General features: G+C 48.8%; 1 protein-coding gene across 2 annotated transcripts in view; it reads left to right on the top strand.

Annotated features, from left to right (window-relative positions):
- The window catches only part of LOC142423890 (UDP-glucuronosyltransferase 1A6-like), a 33253-nt gene extending 21164 nt beyond the window's left edge, over positions 1–12089 (top strand). Inside the window, exons 1-5 of one of the 2 annotated variants that reach the window (XM_075529028.1) lie at positions 1769–2632; positions 7891–8022; positions 9745–9832; positions 10819–11038; positions 11783–12089. In XM_075529028.1, the coding sequence (XP_075385143.1) occupies positions 1769–2632; positions 7891–8022; positions 9745–9832; positions 10819–11038; positions 11783–12089 (1611 nt within the window). Of the gene's footprint in view, positions 1–1768; positions 2633–7890; positions 8023–9744; positions 9833–10818; positions 11039–11782 lie in introns of those variants that run through there. The other variant, XM_075529029.1, reaches the window with a different exon arrangement.
- The last annotated feature ends 5108 nt before the right edge of the window (positions 12090–17197 follow it).

The following is a 17197-nucleotide window of genomic DNA, read 5'->3' as shown; positions in this document are numbered from 1 at the left end:
CAAACCTTCTGGTTAGAAGGCAAAGTCAACTGTTTGCACACCAGGAGACTCCAAAGCCGTTGTCATTCAGTGGACGCCAATGCCTGGCACCTCCTGGTGTGTCCGACTAGAACTGCTCTTGGCAGGGATTGTCAGACCTCGGTGAACCTTTTAGCAGCTGAGCATGCCAACTATCTGCGCCCTCCAGGGACTCTGAAGCGTTGCGGTTAGCAAATGCACCGTATGAGTGGACAGCAGTGGGTGGGGCTGAAGGTACTGGGGACGACGCCTTCATCCTGGGTTTGTGCAGATCAGGGGGAACTGGAAAGTCCATGTTCTCTTTCTAGAAGGGCGTAGTCACCGCTCTGGTCCATTTCAGAAGAGGAAGTCTAGTCACAAAATAATCTCTCTTGTGCTCAGTTGGCACTCTCTTGGTCCATGGAGATAGAAAAGATATGAAGTCAAAGAGGCTGGGGGCCCTTTGCTTTCTTGTGGTCACTTAAGAATAGGGCTTGGAAGGCTGCCAATGAATTGTTGTTGTTGTTGTTGGGTGTCATTGAAGGCATTCTGGCTTGTAGTGGCACACAGAACAGAGCACTGCTTGGTCCTACACCATCCTCACAATCATTGTTATACTTAAGCTCATTGTTATGGCCACTGTGTCAGCCCGTCTCGTTGAGGGTCTTCCTCGTTTTCATTGACCCTCTACCAAGTGTGATGATGCCCTGCTCCAGGGACTGATCCCTCTTGATTCCATATCCAAAGTCTCACCATCCTTGGTCCAAGACAGAATTGCTCATTCTTCTGGCCAGATCAAACCAAACTCACTGCCATTGAGTCGAGTCTGACTCTTCGCGACCCAGTAGGCCAGAGTAGAGCTGCCCTTTTGAGTTTGGGAGCCTGTAAATCTTTACAGGAGCAGAGAACCTCATCTTTCTCCCATGGAGGCTGGCAGTTTCAAACCCGTGGCCTTGCAGTTAGCAGCCCAACGCATAACCTATTATACCACCAGGGTCGCTACATTCCCCTGGCAGTCCATGGTATTTTTCAATGGTCTTCACCAACATCATCATTCAAAAGTATCCATTCTTTGGTCTTTGTGAGCTCTTGTCTGGTTTTAGCATGCATGTGATTGAAAATATAGCTCGTGGCCAGGCCAGGTGAACTGTAGTCATCAAGATAACATCTTTGCTGTTTAATCCTCTAGAGCAGTGCTTCTCAACCTTCCTTATGCCTCGATCCTTTAATACAGTTTCTCGTGTTGTGGTGAACCCCTAACCATAAAATTATTGTTGTTGCTCCTTCATAACTATAATTTTGCTACTGTTATGAATCATAATGTAAATATCTGATGTGTAGGATGTGTTTTCATGGTTAAAATTGAGCATAATTAATCATAATTAAAGCATAGTGATTAATCACAAAACAATATGTAATTATATATTGTGAAATATTTATGTGTTTTCCAGGGGTCTTAGGCGACCCCTGTGAAAGGGTCATTCAACCTCCCAAAGGGGTCACGGCCCACAGGTTGAGAACCTCTGCTCTAGAGGATAAAGAATACCAGCCAAGTGAGCAATCGCTGCCTGTTTAGAAACCCAGTAAAGCTCCACCCTCTCTAGCTCTCAAAGAAACTCATTGCTCTCTCTAGTCAAATGATAGGCATCACCACACGATAAAAGGTCAAACATTAACTGTACTGGTGGGTTGGTTCTTGCAACGTGTAATTGGGAGACTGGGGCCCGTTGGGAGCGTGCTACCCTCAGTCGCATTCTCTGAGAGGAGAGCCATGGCTGTAACATGCCAGGGTTCCCGGCCATTCTTCCTGGGCCTGCTGCTGTGCACTCTCTGCCTTGCGGGATCCCAGGGTGGGAAGCTGCTGGTGGTCCCAATGGATGGCAGCCACTGGCTGAGCATGGTGCCGGTCATCCAGCAGCTGCAGCAGAGGGGACATGAAGTGGTTGTGGTGGCCCCCGACGTCTATATGCACGTCAAGGAAGGAGCGTTTTACACCTTGAAGAGGTATCCTGTGCCTTTCCAAAAGGAGGAGATGCAGTCAGCTATCATTGGTTTGGGGAGAAGTGTTTTTGAGGAAGACCCCTTTTGGCGGATCGTGGTCAAAACGTACAAGCGAGTAAAGGAGCATTCGGCGTTGTTCTTGTCCATCTGTTCCCACTTCCTGCACAACCAGGAGCTCATGGCTTCTCTGGCGGCTGGCGGCTTCCAGGCTGTGTTGACGGACCCTTTCCTGCCCTGTGGCCCCATTGTGGCTCAGTACCTGTCCGTGCCTGCCGTGTATTTCTTGAATGGACTGCCTTGCAGCTTGGACTTTGACGGTACCCAGTGTCCCAACCCGCCTTCCTATGTGCCCAGGTCAATGTCCTCCTACTCAGACCACATGACTTTTCTGGAGCGGGTGAAGAACGTGCTGATCGCCTTCACGGAGAATTTTATGTGCAATGTGGTTTATTCGCCATATGCAGTGCTGGCTTCTGAAGTCCTTCAGAGAGATGTGACTGTCCAGGACCTCATGAGTTTGGGATCTATCTGGCTGATCAGACGGGACTTTGTGAAGGATCACCCTAGACCTGCCATGCCCAACATAGTGTTTATTGGTGGGATCAATTGTGTTCTCCAAAAACCACTAGCCCAGGTGTGTATCTGAGTGGATGTTCTACATGTCTCTCTTCAGGGTAGACGAACTTGCCGCCCGGTCTCCTGACTGGGCCTGCTGAGACAGCTCCTAATGCCCTCTTTGGTGAACCTCTGCCTCGACATCTTCTAGGCCTGGCTTCTAATTTACACCTGCCATCTGCTGGCTCTTCCCTTGCATTTGAGATATGAGGAAAGAATGTTGTTGTCTTTGTTGTAATTTCTCTGGGGTTCATTCTGACTCAGGGATCCCCCCTCCCCCACCCCACCCCCCACCCCCCGCCATCTGGATGGACTGACACTGCTTCAGCAGGTTTTCAAGGTGGGGGGGACCTTTCAGAAGCACGTCGCCAGGTCTGTTTTGCAAGGGTGGGCATGGAGGGCTAACCTTTGGGCTAGTAGCTGAGTGCTAGACAGCTTGGGCCTTCTATACATTGTATACATCATGCCTCAATGGGTAAGAATGAATTAGATGCAGCCAGTGCTAAAGATAAGAAGCAGGGAACACAGGTTGCCCTTTTTAGAACTCAAAAGAGGTTAGGCTGAAGGGCACACTTCAGTAACGCGATAAATAAACAAACAAATCAATAAACCCCGTTTCCCAATGGGATGAATTGTATTCCCGAGTAAAAGGGGGCATTCATCACATTGACAAGTAAATGGGGTTGAGACCCTTGATTCACCCATCACACTGCGTGGCCAACTTCCCCGCCTCCTTTCAGAGTCTTCTGCTTTCTCACCTGCAATGTGAACAGAGAGCTAGTGGCCCCCTGTGGCTCTCCTGGCTCTGATTTGGAGATCCGTTGACCTGTTGGATGAATTTTGGTCTGGCTAGAAAAGGAAATGCTATTAACTTATTAACAGTAAAACGAGAAAACACAACAGCAGAAAGAAACCATAATTCTATTTTCAAGAAAGGACAAGGAATACGTGAGATAGTTCCAATCTGATGAGAGAATGCAGCTCTAAAGGCAGTAATTTAGCCAGGATCTACAAATGAGAGATTATAGATAAGAGTTTTGGCATTGCTATAAAGGATGGGGGTGGTGGTGGTGGTGGGAAAGTAATTCTTTCTCCTATTTAACTTTGAAATGGAAGACTTTGAAGACGCACATGTACAGTGGACATTTGAATCAAAAGGCAAGGCACTTTCTATACACCTGTGCATTCAATCTCATTAGTCTGGCAGTCTGTTTATTTCTGGTATGTTCCGAGAACCTCTCTAAGTTTCAGGACCTTTGAATGTGCTGTTTGCTCTTTCCCAAAGTCATTATGTGACTGTCCCCTAACTTTCCAGAATTTAGGGCAACATCATTTTCTTGGAACATTCTTTCTGAGGCAGGTGTCGGTGAGAGCAACATCCGAGGATTTGAACTTGACCACCAGAAGGACTTTCTGAAACAAAAACAACATGCTTTGTAAATGAACACACTAGTGCGTTAACTGGAGAGAGTGGTTGCGATGGGGACGGGAATGAGTAGCCAAAGTCAAGTAGAAGAAATAACACAACCTTCTAGAGCAAAAATTAAAGTGAGAGAAGAGAGATTGATAGTTTGGAGAACAGGTTTTCAAGAGCTAATATGGAAATCAAAGGCATTTCAGAATGGGGGGCATATGTAGATGTAACAATAATGGATCAAAGAGTAGAAAGATTCTGCCCTCTTGCCCCCCCCCCGCCCCAACTGGAGCTGTAAAAGGAATCAATTCTGTGTCCTGGAGAGACTAGAAAGAAAAAAGTCCAGGAAAAATATGTGTATAGAGAGATAGATACTGTTGTCGAGTTGATCACAGCTCTAGGTGACCCCACTTGTCAGAGTAAAACTGCCCAGTGGGATTTTCAAGGAGGCAGCCTTTTTGAAGCAGAGCACTCATTCTGTCTGCTGGATTCAAAATCGCCAGGGTTTCAAGCACCAACCTTTGGCCAGTCCTTGACTGCCATTTGGGGCCTTCCACCTAAGGGTTCTCAAAAAACAAAAGAGGGAAAGAAAAAATCAAACGAAAAGCCCAGAACAAAACACACCAAATTCTCAGCAGCAAACACCTAAGAGCTTAGTGAAACTCTTCAGAGCAGAGTAGGAGAGACCCCAGGAAACTCTCTGTTGGAAGGGGGATCGGGTGGAATCAGAGTTGCTTTCACTGAACTGCACTCTTTTGTTCAAGAAGATGATGGAGTCAGTGTGAGATCTAAGTAGGGCATGGACTTCAATTTTACTAGACCGCTGTGCCCCCTGACCTCTGAGTTAGGCCTAACCCAGATATGGGGGTGGCATGATAGTGCAATCTCCACCGTTGACCTTGTGATCTGCAGATGGACTTTTGTGTTATTCAAGCTTCAGCCCAACCTTACTGTTTAACCTTGAATGTTTATGGACTTGTGGGTTTGGTTTGGTTTCTGCCAAGTGGGTGTGGGAAGGTGTGGAAAGAGTTGGAATTGAACTTGGCTCTTTTCAGACAGGTTAAATGTCACAATGGTATGTATCCTAAGAACTCAGTGGTGGGCGGGGGGTGAGGTGGTGAGAAGGGGGGAGATTCCACAACTTCCTTGAGATGGAAAAAATGCAGCCTATCATTGAGAAGGATGATTCTTGCCTACCTGCCTTTTAAGATACGCCTGATGGAAAAGGCTAAGACAGCATCTTTGAACCAGAAGACTCCAAGAGGGTCTGGAACTAGGGAGGGTGAAGGTGGTGGGTCACCATGGCAACCCTGGTCATGCATTGGAAGATTATTAAATATTGATTCAGTTTCTTTCATAAGTACAGATTTATTTACTCATGCTCCAAATCAGCACTAGAGGAAGTCACTATTAAAGTTGTAAATGCCCAGCCCAATGTAAACAGAGAAAAGATAGAAGTTGTCAAAGATTTCATCTTGTTTGGGTCCACAATCAATGTTCACGGAATCAGCAGTCAAGAGCTCAAACCATGCGTGGCATTGACTAAATCTTTATAATGTTGAAAAGCAAGGATATTGCTTTGAGGATTAAAGTTTACCTGGCCCAACCCATGGTATTTTTAATTGCCTCATCTGCATGTGAAAGTTGAACATTGGATAAGGAAGACTGAAGAAGAATCATTGTGTTTGAATTACGGCGCTAGTGAAGAATATGGACAATACCATGGACTGCTCAAGGGACAAGCAACTCTGGCTTGCAAGAAATATATCCAGAATGTTCCTCAGAAGCAAGGATGGTAAGGCTTTGTCTCCCATGCTTTGGACATACTGTCAGGAGAGACCAGTTCCTGGAGAAGGCGCCATGCTTGGTAAAGCAGAGGGGCAGTGACAAAGAGGAAGACCGTCAACAAGATAGGATTGACTAGAGAAACAAATTCACTGACACTCATGTATGTGTAAGAGAGACCTTTCTATCAAAGAGTAATTGTGTATTGAGAAAACATCCCAGCCCAGTCCAGATCAAGTCCATAAATCTGATATTAGCCCCTAAGTCTGAGTCTAGTTCATAAATCCCTCTTCAGACTCACACAGCACGTGCAATGATGCAAACTGCAGGAAGATCGCAGGCCAGTGGGTGAAAAAGTCGTGGATCCAGCAGTGGTGGAATCATCTCCAGGTGCCTCACAGGTCTCAGCATGGCTCCACGTGGCTTGTCAACAGGAAGACGAGAACAGAGAGAGTGTGTGGCCCACCTCCAGGGAGAAAGAGGAACAGGCTGGCCTCGGAGATCCATTTATCTTGTTGCTTTCCAATCAAGCTGTGACCTGATTGACAGGCCAAACTCCACCCACATGTTCCTATGGGAGTCATGTTGGCACAAAAAAACCCTAACGATCACAATGGGACAGGACAGGGCAACATTTGTTCTGTTGTACATAGGGTGACTATGAGTTAGAACCAACTCCGTAGCCCTAACAACAACATGCCATCCTTGTGGGATGTCACCATGATCCCACAGCTACACGACCAACCTTCCTGTCCCTTTTTTCAGCACTGAAAGTCTGGAGGTCAGGGACATCTTTTGGTGTTTGGCAGATACTACCACATCAAACAATCTCATTGGTGTACTCAGCATGACTTGGAAGCAAATAAAGCCAATGGGGCGACACCCAGGAATGTTTAAGTAGATCATTAGTGGTCTGTAACGGGGGAATCCCACAATGCATTGCACTGGGGCAGATCTCAACAAGACCTCGCTAAAGTGTTGAAGAGCAAGGATGTCCCTTTGAGGACTATGGTGTGTCTGACCCCAGCCATGAGAGTTTCATGGGAAGTTGGACAATGAATAAAGAAGACAGCAGAAGCATTTGAACGGCAGTGTTGAAGACTATTGAAAGTCCACGGGCATCCAGAAGAACAAACAAATCTATCTTGGATGAAGGATGGTCAGAATGCTCCTTGGAAGGATGGGGAGGCTTCGTCGCAAGTATTTTGGACATGCTGTCAGAAGTGGCCAGTCCCCGGAAAAGGACATCTTGCTTGGTAAGGTAGGACGTCAGCGAAAAAGAGGAAGCCCCTCCCAGAGCTGGACACAGAGGGGGCCCCAGCCTAACTGTGGCCCTGAGGGTGGTCCCGGGCACGGCGGTGTTTCCTTCTGGTGTACGTGGGCTCACGATGAGTTGGAACCCGAGGCTCAAAGGCACCCAACAGCAACAGCTGCAACAACAATAATAACAACAACAACAAGCCGAGGGTCCTGGAAACTGAACCATGGAAATGCAACCCCCCCTCTTCTTTTTGCTTTAGTAACTGAAGAACACTGGGTACCTTTAAAGATTTAAGAAACAAAAAGTTAGATGGAACCAAGTAAGGACTGTTAGGTGGATGCCTAATGATTTCCCAAGAAAACTCACAAAATGACCCTTGTTTGCTGCTACTGCTGTGTGTGTGTGTGTGTGTGTGTGTGTGTGTGTGTGTGTTGGTGAAAGGAGTCTGTGGTGAGCCCTTTCTAGGATCCCCCCACGCCCTCCTCCGTTTCTATCCCTTGCGAATGTTGTCCTTGGGTAAATGCTAAGTGGTTGATCTTAAGTGGTTGATTATACGCAACTCAGTAGTGCTACTGTTTCCCTTCCGCACCTGCCTATTATTTGACTGACATTAGAGTCATGGGGTGATTTCAGTTCCAGAACTGAAGGGTATCTAAGGGCCTGCGTCTTGGGGGCTCCACCAGTCCCTGTCCAGCAGCAACGTGCCTTCAACCATATGGCTGAAAGGGAGGTACCTGGGCCATAGCTTACTGCATGTAGCCACTGGAAAATCCGAGACACAACTGAATTGGGTTTCCTCTTCCCTTCCTGGCTCTAGGAGTTCCAAGCCTACGTGAATGCTTCCGGGGAGCATGGGGTCGTGGTTTTCTCATTGGGATCCATGGTCTCAGAGATACCGGAGAAGAAGGCAATGGAGATCGCGGATGCTCTGGGGAGAATTCCCCAGACGGTAAGGAGACTTCTTTCTTTAAAAAAAAAAAATCATTTTATTGGGGGCTCTTACAGCTTCTTTTTTTAAGGTGGGATGGAGACCCCATTTATTGCTAACCAATCTCTTATAGCTCTTATAGCCATCCATGCATCAATTGTATCCAGCATATTTGTACCTATGGTGCCATCATCATTTCCAAAACAGTTTCTACTTGAGCCCTTGGTATCAGCTCCTCTTTTTTCCCCTTCCCTCCCCTCCCTCCCTCCCTGTGTATCCTTAATCAATTATATATTTTTATTGTTATTTCATATCTTACATTGTCCATTATCTCCCTTCACCCACATTTCTGTTATTCGTCCCATTCGGGGTCAGGGTGCATGTGGCTATATATCCAATCTGCCCCCTCCCTAACTGTCCCCCTACCCTCATGATATTGCTACCCCATTACTGTTGCTGAGGGGTATATCTTTACTTCCTCCCCCGACCACTGTGACCCAGTTCTAACTTAAAAATCTGGCTAGACCGGAAACACACATGGGTACAGATAGGCGCTCTCAACACATGGAATTCAGGAGACTTCTTGATATGTACCTTCCCAAGATCTCTTAGCCCGGGCTGCCAGGATCCACATGGAGTTTCCTGGCTGGCACTCCAGGTTTGGGCCACCCCGCCCCCCACTCCCCATTCACTAAACTGCATGTGATTTCTGTCCCTTAGCTCTCTACTGCCCTGCAAAAGAGCGGCCCTCATTCACAATGATATGATTTTTTTGTTCTTTGATGCCTGATACCTAATCACAGCGACGCCTCATGATCACACAGGCTGGTGTGCTTCTTCCATGTGGGCTTTGTTGCTCCTCAGCTAGATGGCCAAGCGCTTGTTTACCTTCAAGTCTTTCAAACCCCAGATGCTATATCTTTTGATAGCTGGGCATCACCAGCTTTCTTCACCACATTTGCTTATGCACCTGCTTTGTCTTCAGCAATCATGTCGACAAGGTGAACACCATGGAATGCCAGTTTAATAGAACAAAGTGTTCTTTCATTGAGGGAGTACTTGAGTGGAGGCCCAATGTCCATCTGCTCCCTTAATAGAACCTATAAACATATGCACATGGATCTATTTACCCATCATCATATATAAATATATTTCTATATGTACATGCCTATATTTAAACCTCTATAACTGCCCTTTGTCTCCTAGTTCTTTCCTCTATTTCCTTTTACTTTCTTGTCCCACTATCATGTTCAGCCTTCATTTGGGGTTCGGTAATTCCTCTCGGTTACATTGCCCTTGATAAAGCACTACCAGACCTCCTACATCCTCCTCGCCATCGATTTTGGATCACTTGTTGTTCCCTTGTCCCTGGCACATACACCCAGGTGCCTAAGCTCTGGAGTAAGAAACAGAACGGAGCCCTCCTGCTCACGACCCCTCCCACCCCTGCAAAATCCATCCTTCCTCAGAAGACCCTAATTTCAAGCTGTTCTCAGATTCCTGGCCTGCTCATGGCAACCCCATAGGACAGGGTAGAACTGCCCCTGTGAGTTTCCCAGAATGCAGCTCTTCACGGGAGTAGAAAGCACCATCTGGTTTCGAACAGCCAGCCTTTTGGGTCGCAGCCCAACTGGTAACCAGTATGCTCCCGGGTCTCCATTTGTAGCCATTCTAGCAGGGGTAAGCACCCATCACCCAGGTGCTGCCTTTCAAACCTCTTTCCTTGTGTGTGCTCCCTTCAAGGTCCTGTGGCGGTACACCGGACCCAGGCCATCTAACCTGGCCAAGAACACGAAACTCGTCAAGTGGCTGCCCCAGAATGACCTGCTTGGTAAGCTAAGGGGGCCTTTGCTGTGTCGGACCAACCAGTAACCAATTAGTTCCAAGTCACCGCGGACACTGACTCGTGCCGACCCCGTGTATGTCCCAAGAGAGCTCTGCCCCAGGGGGCTTTCCAGGACTTTTGGGAGGCAGTTGCTAGACTTTTCTTCGGGAACAGCCTAGGGTGTATTCAAACTGCCCACCTTTCAGCCAGCAGCCAAGCTTGTTCGCCATCTGCCCCACTCAGGAACCCCGAGTCTAGGCCCAGCCAGGTTAGTGCAAGAGGATGACTTCGACCGGGCTGCTGCCGGGTCTGTTGAAAAGCTTGAAAATATGATAGCTGGCATAGCCCATGTTGCTTCAAAAAGGTCTTCTTAGTCACGTTTTCTTGTGCTTCTGGTCAGGGCGGGCACAGCAATCTGGGCTCCCATTCAACAGCTCCCTTGGGTGCTATGGAAAGACATGAGCTACGTTCTCTGTCATTCTCACTACTGCTGTGCTGGTGGCTCCAAGCCCACATCCCATTCCACGCCCCACGATCTGCCAGTCTTCGTGTTGAAGTCATTGCTGACTGTTGGGTCTCATCTAGATGGGCTTTAGGACAAGGTCCTCCCCTGTGTGTCCATCTGTTATGCAGAACCAAGGTGGCCTCCAGGGCTACTTCTGGATCAAGGCTTAAAGAGACTCTTGGGGCAATGGGTGCCGCAAATCCTTCAGTAGAAACTTTCTTAGTTGTTTCTTAGGAATATGTCTCTTTTCCCTGTTTCCCTCCTGGTCTCTCTGGGGCCACCAGTTGTAACCCCGATTACAACATTCTATAGGGACAGCGGGGTGCCATTCAGGCCTGGTCCCCATTGCTTTTTAATCTATCTATGGGGCACCCGCTGACCACATGTAGATTACACTGAGGATGTGAAGGCTTCCGGGCCCCGGAGGATGGGAGGCTGTGAAACTCAGAGACATGACCTGGGTCTTCCTTTCTGGTCTGCTACTCAGGTCACCCAAAGACGCGGGCCTTCATCACACACGCTGGCTCGCATGGCATTTACGAAGGGATATGCAATGGTGTCCCCATGGTGATGATGCCCTTGTTTGGAGACCAAATGGACAATGCGAAGCGCATAGAGTCCCGGGGTGCGGGCATCACCCTCAACGTCCTGGAAATGACCTCCGACGAGTTAGCAAACGCCCTCAAGGCGGTCATCAATGACAAAAGGTAAGAGGGAAGGATTCTGGGGGCAGAGGGGAGTGGGTGCTGCTTGCCCCTGGGCTACCTTGTCCACAGTCCAATGTGAAAACAGGCCCAGGAAATGGATAGCGCAAGGCAAACCCACGTAGGACTTCTGAGACTGTAAATCTACATCTTCATGAGAGTAGACAGCTTCATCTTTTGCTCCAGGAGGGGCTGGTGAGTTTGAACTGCCGACCTTGTGGCGGGTGGGCCAACAGCCCAGCCCACACCATGCCACTAACCGACACCCCCCCCCAAAAAAAAACAACAAACAACCCAACTCTCAACCAAACTCCCTGCCCTCTAGTTGATGCTAACTCATAGTGACCCTGTCGGATAGGGTAGAACGGCTCCTGTGGGTGTCTGAGTAGAAAGCCTCATCTTTCTCCCATGGAGCAGCTGGGGGCTTTGAACTACTGATCTTGTAGTTAGCAGCTCAGCGTGTAACCACTAGGCCGCCAGGGCTCTTATTCAAGGACAGCAACGGGGACAATTACACCTGAATACAAATCCCACCTTTGCCCTTTTCCCCTCCTCTTTCTTGACCGACTGCCGACTCTCAACACACGTGGGTAGGTTCTCCAGTTGGACAGTTGGGTGTTTTGACCGCTGAATCGAGGTGTAGGAGCGGGTGGGCTTGAACCGCTGCCTGATGCTTGGCCCGTGTGAAGAGGGATGGCCCGACCCTGCTAGTGTCCCCAGCACTCATATACCCGTCTCTGTGTTTAGCTACAAGGAGAACATCATGCGTCTCTCCAGCCTCCACAAGGACCGCCCCATGGAGCCGCTGGACCTGGCAGTGTTCTGGGTGGAGTTTGTGATGCGCCACAGGGGGGCGGGACACCTGCGCCCCGCGGCCCACAACCTCACCTGGTACGAGTACCATTCCTTGGACGTCATCGGCTTCCTCCTGGCCGTTGTGCTGACCACCATCTTCATCACCTTCAAATGCTGCGCCTTTGGCTGCCGGAAGTGCTTTGGGAAAAAGGGGCACGTGAAGAAAGCACAGAAAAGCCACAAATCCAAGACTCACTGAGGGGTGGGGCAGGGGGTGGGCACAAGGTGATGGATGCTGTGATTGGTCCCCTGGCTCGATCGATCGATCCGCTCCAGACACGCAGAGCCAGTGTTCCCTGGCAGAGCCCAGCACTCTGCCACGCCTATACACCCCAGAGTGCTGCTACCCGTTTGCAAACCATCGAATCCGTAATTGCGCCCACAGTCAAGATGCTAGAATATGTGCATCACAGCCCACTCTCAGCCCCTTGATTCGATCTAGATCTCACTGACACATGTGTCAAACCTGAGAGGGTTGGGCAGACCCCATCCCTCCCAGGCACTGTCATTTTCTCACTCAATCATGTGACCCTAGTCACTGTCAAGGAATCCAGGTTTCAGAGATGGCCCCTGGACAGCGCCCATATCCAATCACACTTTGACCCTGTCGTCTGGCTCCCACTGGCCATTGTCAAGAATCCCATCATCAGTACCCAAACCAAACCAAACCTAACCCAACCCACTGCCATCAAGCAGATCCCGACTCACTGTGGCCCTTGAGGTCAGAGTAGGACTGCCCCAAATTTCTCTCATGGAGCCACAGGGTGGTGGCTGGGCCAGGCTCCCACTCCCCACCTCTTGGTGAGCAGCCGGCATTTAATCATTGTACCACTAGGGCTCTGTCACCAGGGGCAGCCAAATCCAGCTCACTCCCCTGCTACCCAGGTGTCACAAGGTCAATGGCGATGTTTAGCCCTGGAACACGAAATGAGCAAATGGCACGGGGTGCTCGAGAAGGTGTGTGATTTCGGGCTTTGGGAAGGAGGATGGATGTAATAAAGTTGATGGATGAGGACGGTCTGTACTTGTGCCCCGTGGAGCCGCTGCATGTGGCTGTGGCTGCCAGTGTGTTTCCCCAGGATGCTTCCCACGACGAAACTTTACCAATAAAAGCATGTCAGCGGCGCAATCCCTGCCTTCTTCCTTGATGTGGCGTGCGTGTCCCATGACAGCATGAGGCCCGGCGCTGACGGGAAACATGTCAGTGCTCGCTCACTGCGCCTCTGGTAGACGGCGTGCCCGGGCCACTGGGTTCTGATTGAGGGACTTTCTGCACAAGGGGCTGGTGGCCGGCTTCCGTGTCGCAGAGCGGGTCACATTCCGTTGTTTGAGTCCTGTTTGCCCTTTCCTGGGCATCTGTGGCCCCTTCCCTTCTCCCCTGGGCTTTCCAGTGCAGGCTATTTCCTTCCATTGGAGTTAATCAAGTTTTCCATGATCTTTTAATTCCCTCTTTCTTTTTTCTTTTAAAAAATCATTATATTGGGGCCTCATACAACTCTTATCACAATCCATCCATCCATCCATCCATCCATCCATCCATCCATCCATCCATCCATCCATCCTTCCATTGCGTCAAGCACAATTGTACATTTGTTCCCATCATCATTTTCAAAACATTTTCTTTCTGCTTGAGCCCTTGGTATCAACTCTTCATTTTCTTCCCTTCCTCCCTCACCCTCCCTCCCTCATGAGCTCTAATTAATTTATAAATTATTATTTTTTCATGTCTTACACTGATTGATGTCTCCCTTCACTCACTTTTCTGTTGTCCATCCCCCTGGCAGGGGGTCATATGTGCTTCAGCTCTTATCTGTACCCATATACATGCTCTGGTCTAGCCAGATTTATAAGGTAGAATTGGGGTCATGATGGGGGAGCATTAAAGAACTAGAGGAAAGTTGTAAGTCTCATCAGTGCTATACTGCACCCTGACTGACTCGTCTGTTCCTTGTGACCCTTCTGTAAGGGGGTGTCCAGTTGCCTACAGATGGGCTTTGGGTCTCCACTCCACACCTCTCTTCATTCACAGTAATATGATTTTTTTTGTTTTGGGTCTTTGATACCTGATCCCATCGACACCTCATGATTACACAGGCTGGTGTGCTTCTTCCATGTGGCTTTTGTTGCTTCTCAGCTAGATGGCCGCTTGATTATCTTCAAGCTTTTAAGGCCCCAGATACTATATCTTTTGATAGCCAGGCACCATCAGCTTTCTTCACCACATTTGTTTATGGATCCAATTTGTCTTTAGCGATCATGTCTGGAAAGTGAGTATCATGGAATGCCAGGTTATTAGAACAAAGTGTTCTTGTGTTGAGGAAGTACTTGAGTAGAGGCCCAATGTCCATCTGTTACCTTAATACAAACCTATAAATATATGTATATAGATCAATTTCCCTATCATTATATATAAATATATTTACATAAGTACAAGCCTGCATTTAGACCTCTATAAATGCCCTTTGCCTCCTAGTTCATTCCTCTATTTCCTTTTACTTTCCTCTTGTCCCACTATTATCTTCAGCCTTCATTCAGGTTTGGTAATTCCTCTTGGTTACATTGCCATTGATCAAGTCCTACCAGGCCTCCTCCAACCTCCTTGCCATCAATTTTAGATCACTTGTTTTTCCATTGTCCCTGAGTTTGCTAACACCCACTTCCTTTGTCCTGTCTCCCTCCTCCTGTGTCACCCCGGAGCCATCGGTCCCATTGTTTTCTCCTCTGCATTGTTTATCCCGCCTGTCTTATCTAGATAGACATGCAGAGACAATAATAAGCACAAAAACAAGACAGAGCAAAACAAAGCAACAAAACAACAACAAAACCACCACCAACAAAAAGACAAACCTATAAATAGTTCAAGGTCTATTTGTTGACCTTTAGGAGTGTTTTCCTGTAGAGCCGGATGGGGTGCCACGCCCAGGAAGGGCACATCTTTACGGAAGGAGAAAGTCTCATCTTTCTCTTGAGGAGCGGTCCATGGGTTTGAACCACCGACCTTTCAGTTAAGGATCCAACTCTTAACCCACCCACTGAGCCACTGGGTCATCAGGTTTTGGAACCAGCTCCGTAGGATGGGTTCCAGGAGGATTCACGTGGAGCAAGTCCTCATTCAGTCTCCAGAGAGCTGAGTCTTGGTGATGCGTCACCATGATTTCTGTGAGCGAGGCCTTCATGAGCCCCCCTCCCTGCTCCCCACCCCCCGCCCCCAGGAGCTGACCCCAAGATGGAGATGCAAGGGCAGTTGGCATCTTGGGGGCAGGAAGGGGTGGGGGTGAGGACAGATACACGGGTGTGGGGAAGTCAAGCTGTCAGGGAGTTGGCACGGCTCATGTGGGCAGAGGGCCTGCACCCTGCTGGGAGGCTTTGAGCCTGTGTAAACCACACAGATCTGGATGGATCCCATCAGAGACACAAGGGCGCTGGACGCAGGGCCTCCCACCAGTAGGCATGTTTGTGCTCTTTTGGTTGGCCTCAAGGGCCGGCAACAAACCAAACAGCAGAGGCTACGGCCATCCAGGAATGTCCAACGTCTGGCCCTCCTCTGAGACAGAGCAGAGCTTTCCCACTGGGTTGGAGCCATGGTGCTTTCGGTTAGCAGCCGGGCACTAACCACTGCATCCCTGGGCCTCCTGGGCCAGACACAGGATGTCAGTGCTCCATGAAGGCCCTCTGGGCACCCAGGCCTTTGGGCACCTCAGGGGTCTAGAACCCCTGCTGTGGGTTTTCAGGGAAAGGCCTGGCTTTGTTGCAGATGTATCAGCCCAATGGTGCCACCTGGTTGGCGTGGCCTTTTCACAAGGAGGATCTGGGAGCTTCCTCTCTCTCTCTCTGCACCACTTCCATGCTGGGAGCATCCTCTCTTGTCAGATCCACAAGATTTGCAGCCACCGGCCTGTGATCTTCCTGTACTCTGCATCATGGCACGTGGCTGTGTGAGTCTGAGGAGGGACTTGTGGACTAGTATCAGACTTAGGGGCTCGATCTGGACTGGGCTGGGACATTTTACTGATACACGAGTACTTCTTTATACAAAGTTCTTTCTTCTAGATAATATTAAGTGTCACGATTTGTTTCTCTCGTCAATCCGGCCTAACGCACCACTGCATCAATGCGCTTGTGGCACTCAGAGTACCTTGCTTGCCAGAAGGAGAAGCCCCCTGGGGTGATCTTGGCTCCCCTCACCCCAGGAGAAGCATGGGGGGCAACAAAGAGAGGCTGAGGAGCTGTCACTTAACCCAGACCAGAAATGCAAACTCAATGCCACTGAGTCTATCCCGACTTGTGTTGATCCTACAGGACAGAGCAGAGCTCCCCTGTGAGTTTCCAAGGCTCTATCTTTATGGGAACAGAAAACCTTATCTTTCTCCTGAGGGGCACCTGGTCATTTCAAACTGCTGACTTTGTGGGTTGAAGCCCAAGGCACAACCCATGATGACACCTTGCTAGGAAAGTGAAATGGCAGTTTAAGCCAAGTTGGTTCCGTGCCTTGCTCAGGGGCCCTCCCATGTACAGAAATATTCCCCGAGGTCAGTATTTTATTGTTCAAACCAGTGCTCTAGTCTGTCTGTCATAACTACAAACTCCAACCAAACTCTCTGCTTTTGAGTCCAATGCTGGCTTATAGAGCTGAGTAAAATTTCCCCTCACGTTTCCAAGACAAAATCGTTGTGATGGCGGACAGCGTCATTGTTTCCCCCGTGCAGCTGGAGGGGAGTTTGAGCCAGTGACACTGAGGTACGAAGCCCAGTGCTTAACTCACTGTGCCACCAGGGTTCCTTCAAAGCTGCTGGTGATGTGGAAATTCTTCAGCCCACTGGGGGGAAAAACCAATTTAATGGTTTCATCATATCAAGAAGAGATGTGTGATCACTGCCACAATTGACTGCACAGCTGTCTCCTCTCTTGTACTCATGGTTCTTGGTGCTGCTTTTCCTCTCAGCCTCCCTGCCGTAACCCTAAGAAATGATGCATCCAGTTGCTGCCCCCTCTCTGCAGATTTACAGAACCCGAATTTCACATACAGAAATACATATAAATCCAACCAACACAAAACACCGATAGCAATACCAACTCAAACAGAGGAAAACCTCAATTGAAAGGAAAGCAGAGAAACCAGAATGAAGACTGAACATGGTAGTGGGACAGGAGGAAAGTGTAAGGAAGTAGAGGAAAGAAGTAGGAGGCAAAGGACATACATAGAAGCCTAAATACAGACATGTACATATGTAAATATATTTATGATTATGGGGGAAATAGACCTAGGTGCATTTATTTATAGGTTCAGTAGTAGGGTAGCAGGTGGAC

This window comes from Tenrec ecaudatus, chromosome 13 (genome assembly GCF_050624435.1).
Source record: "Tenrec ecaudatus isolate mTenEca1 chromosome 13, mTenEca1.hap1, whole genome shotgun sequence".
In the NCBI taxonomy this organism is placed as follows: Eukaryota; Metazoa; Chordata; class Mammalia; order Afrosoricida; family Tenrecidae; genus Tenrec; species Tenrec ecaudatus.
This window is presented reverse-complemented; position numbering and strand designations above follow the sequence as displayed.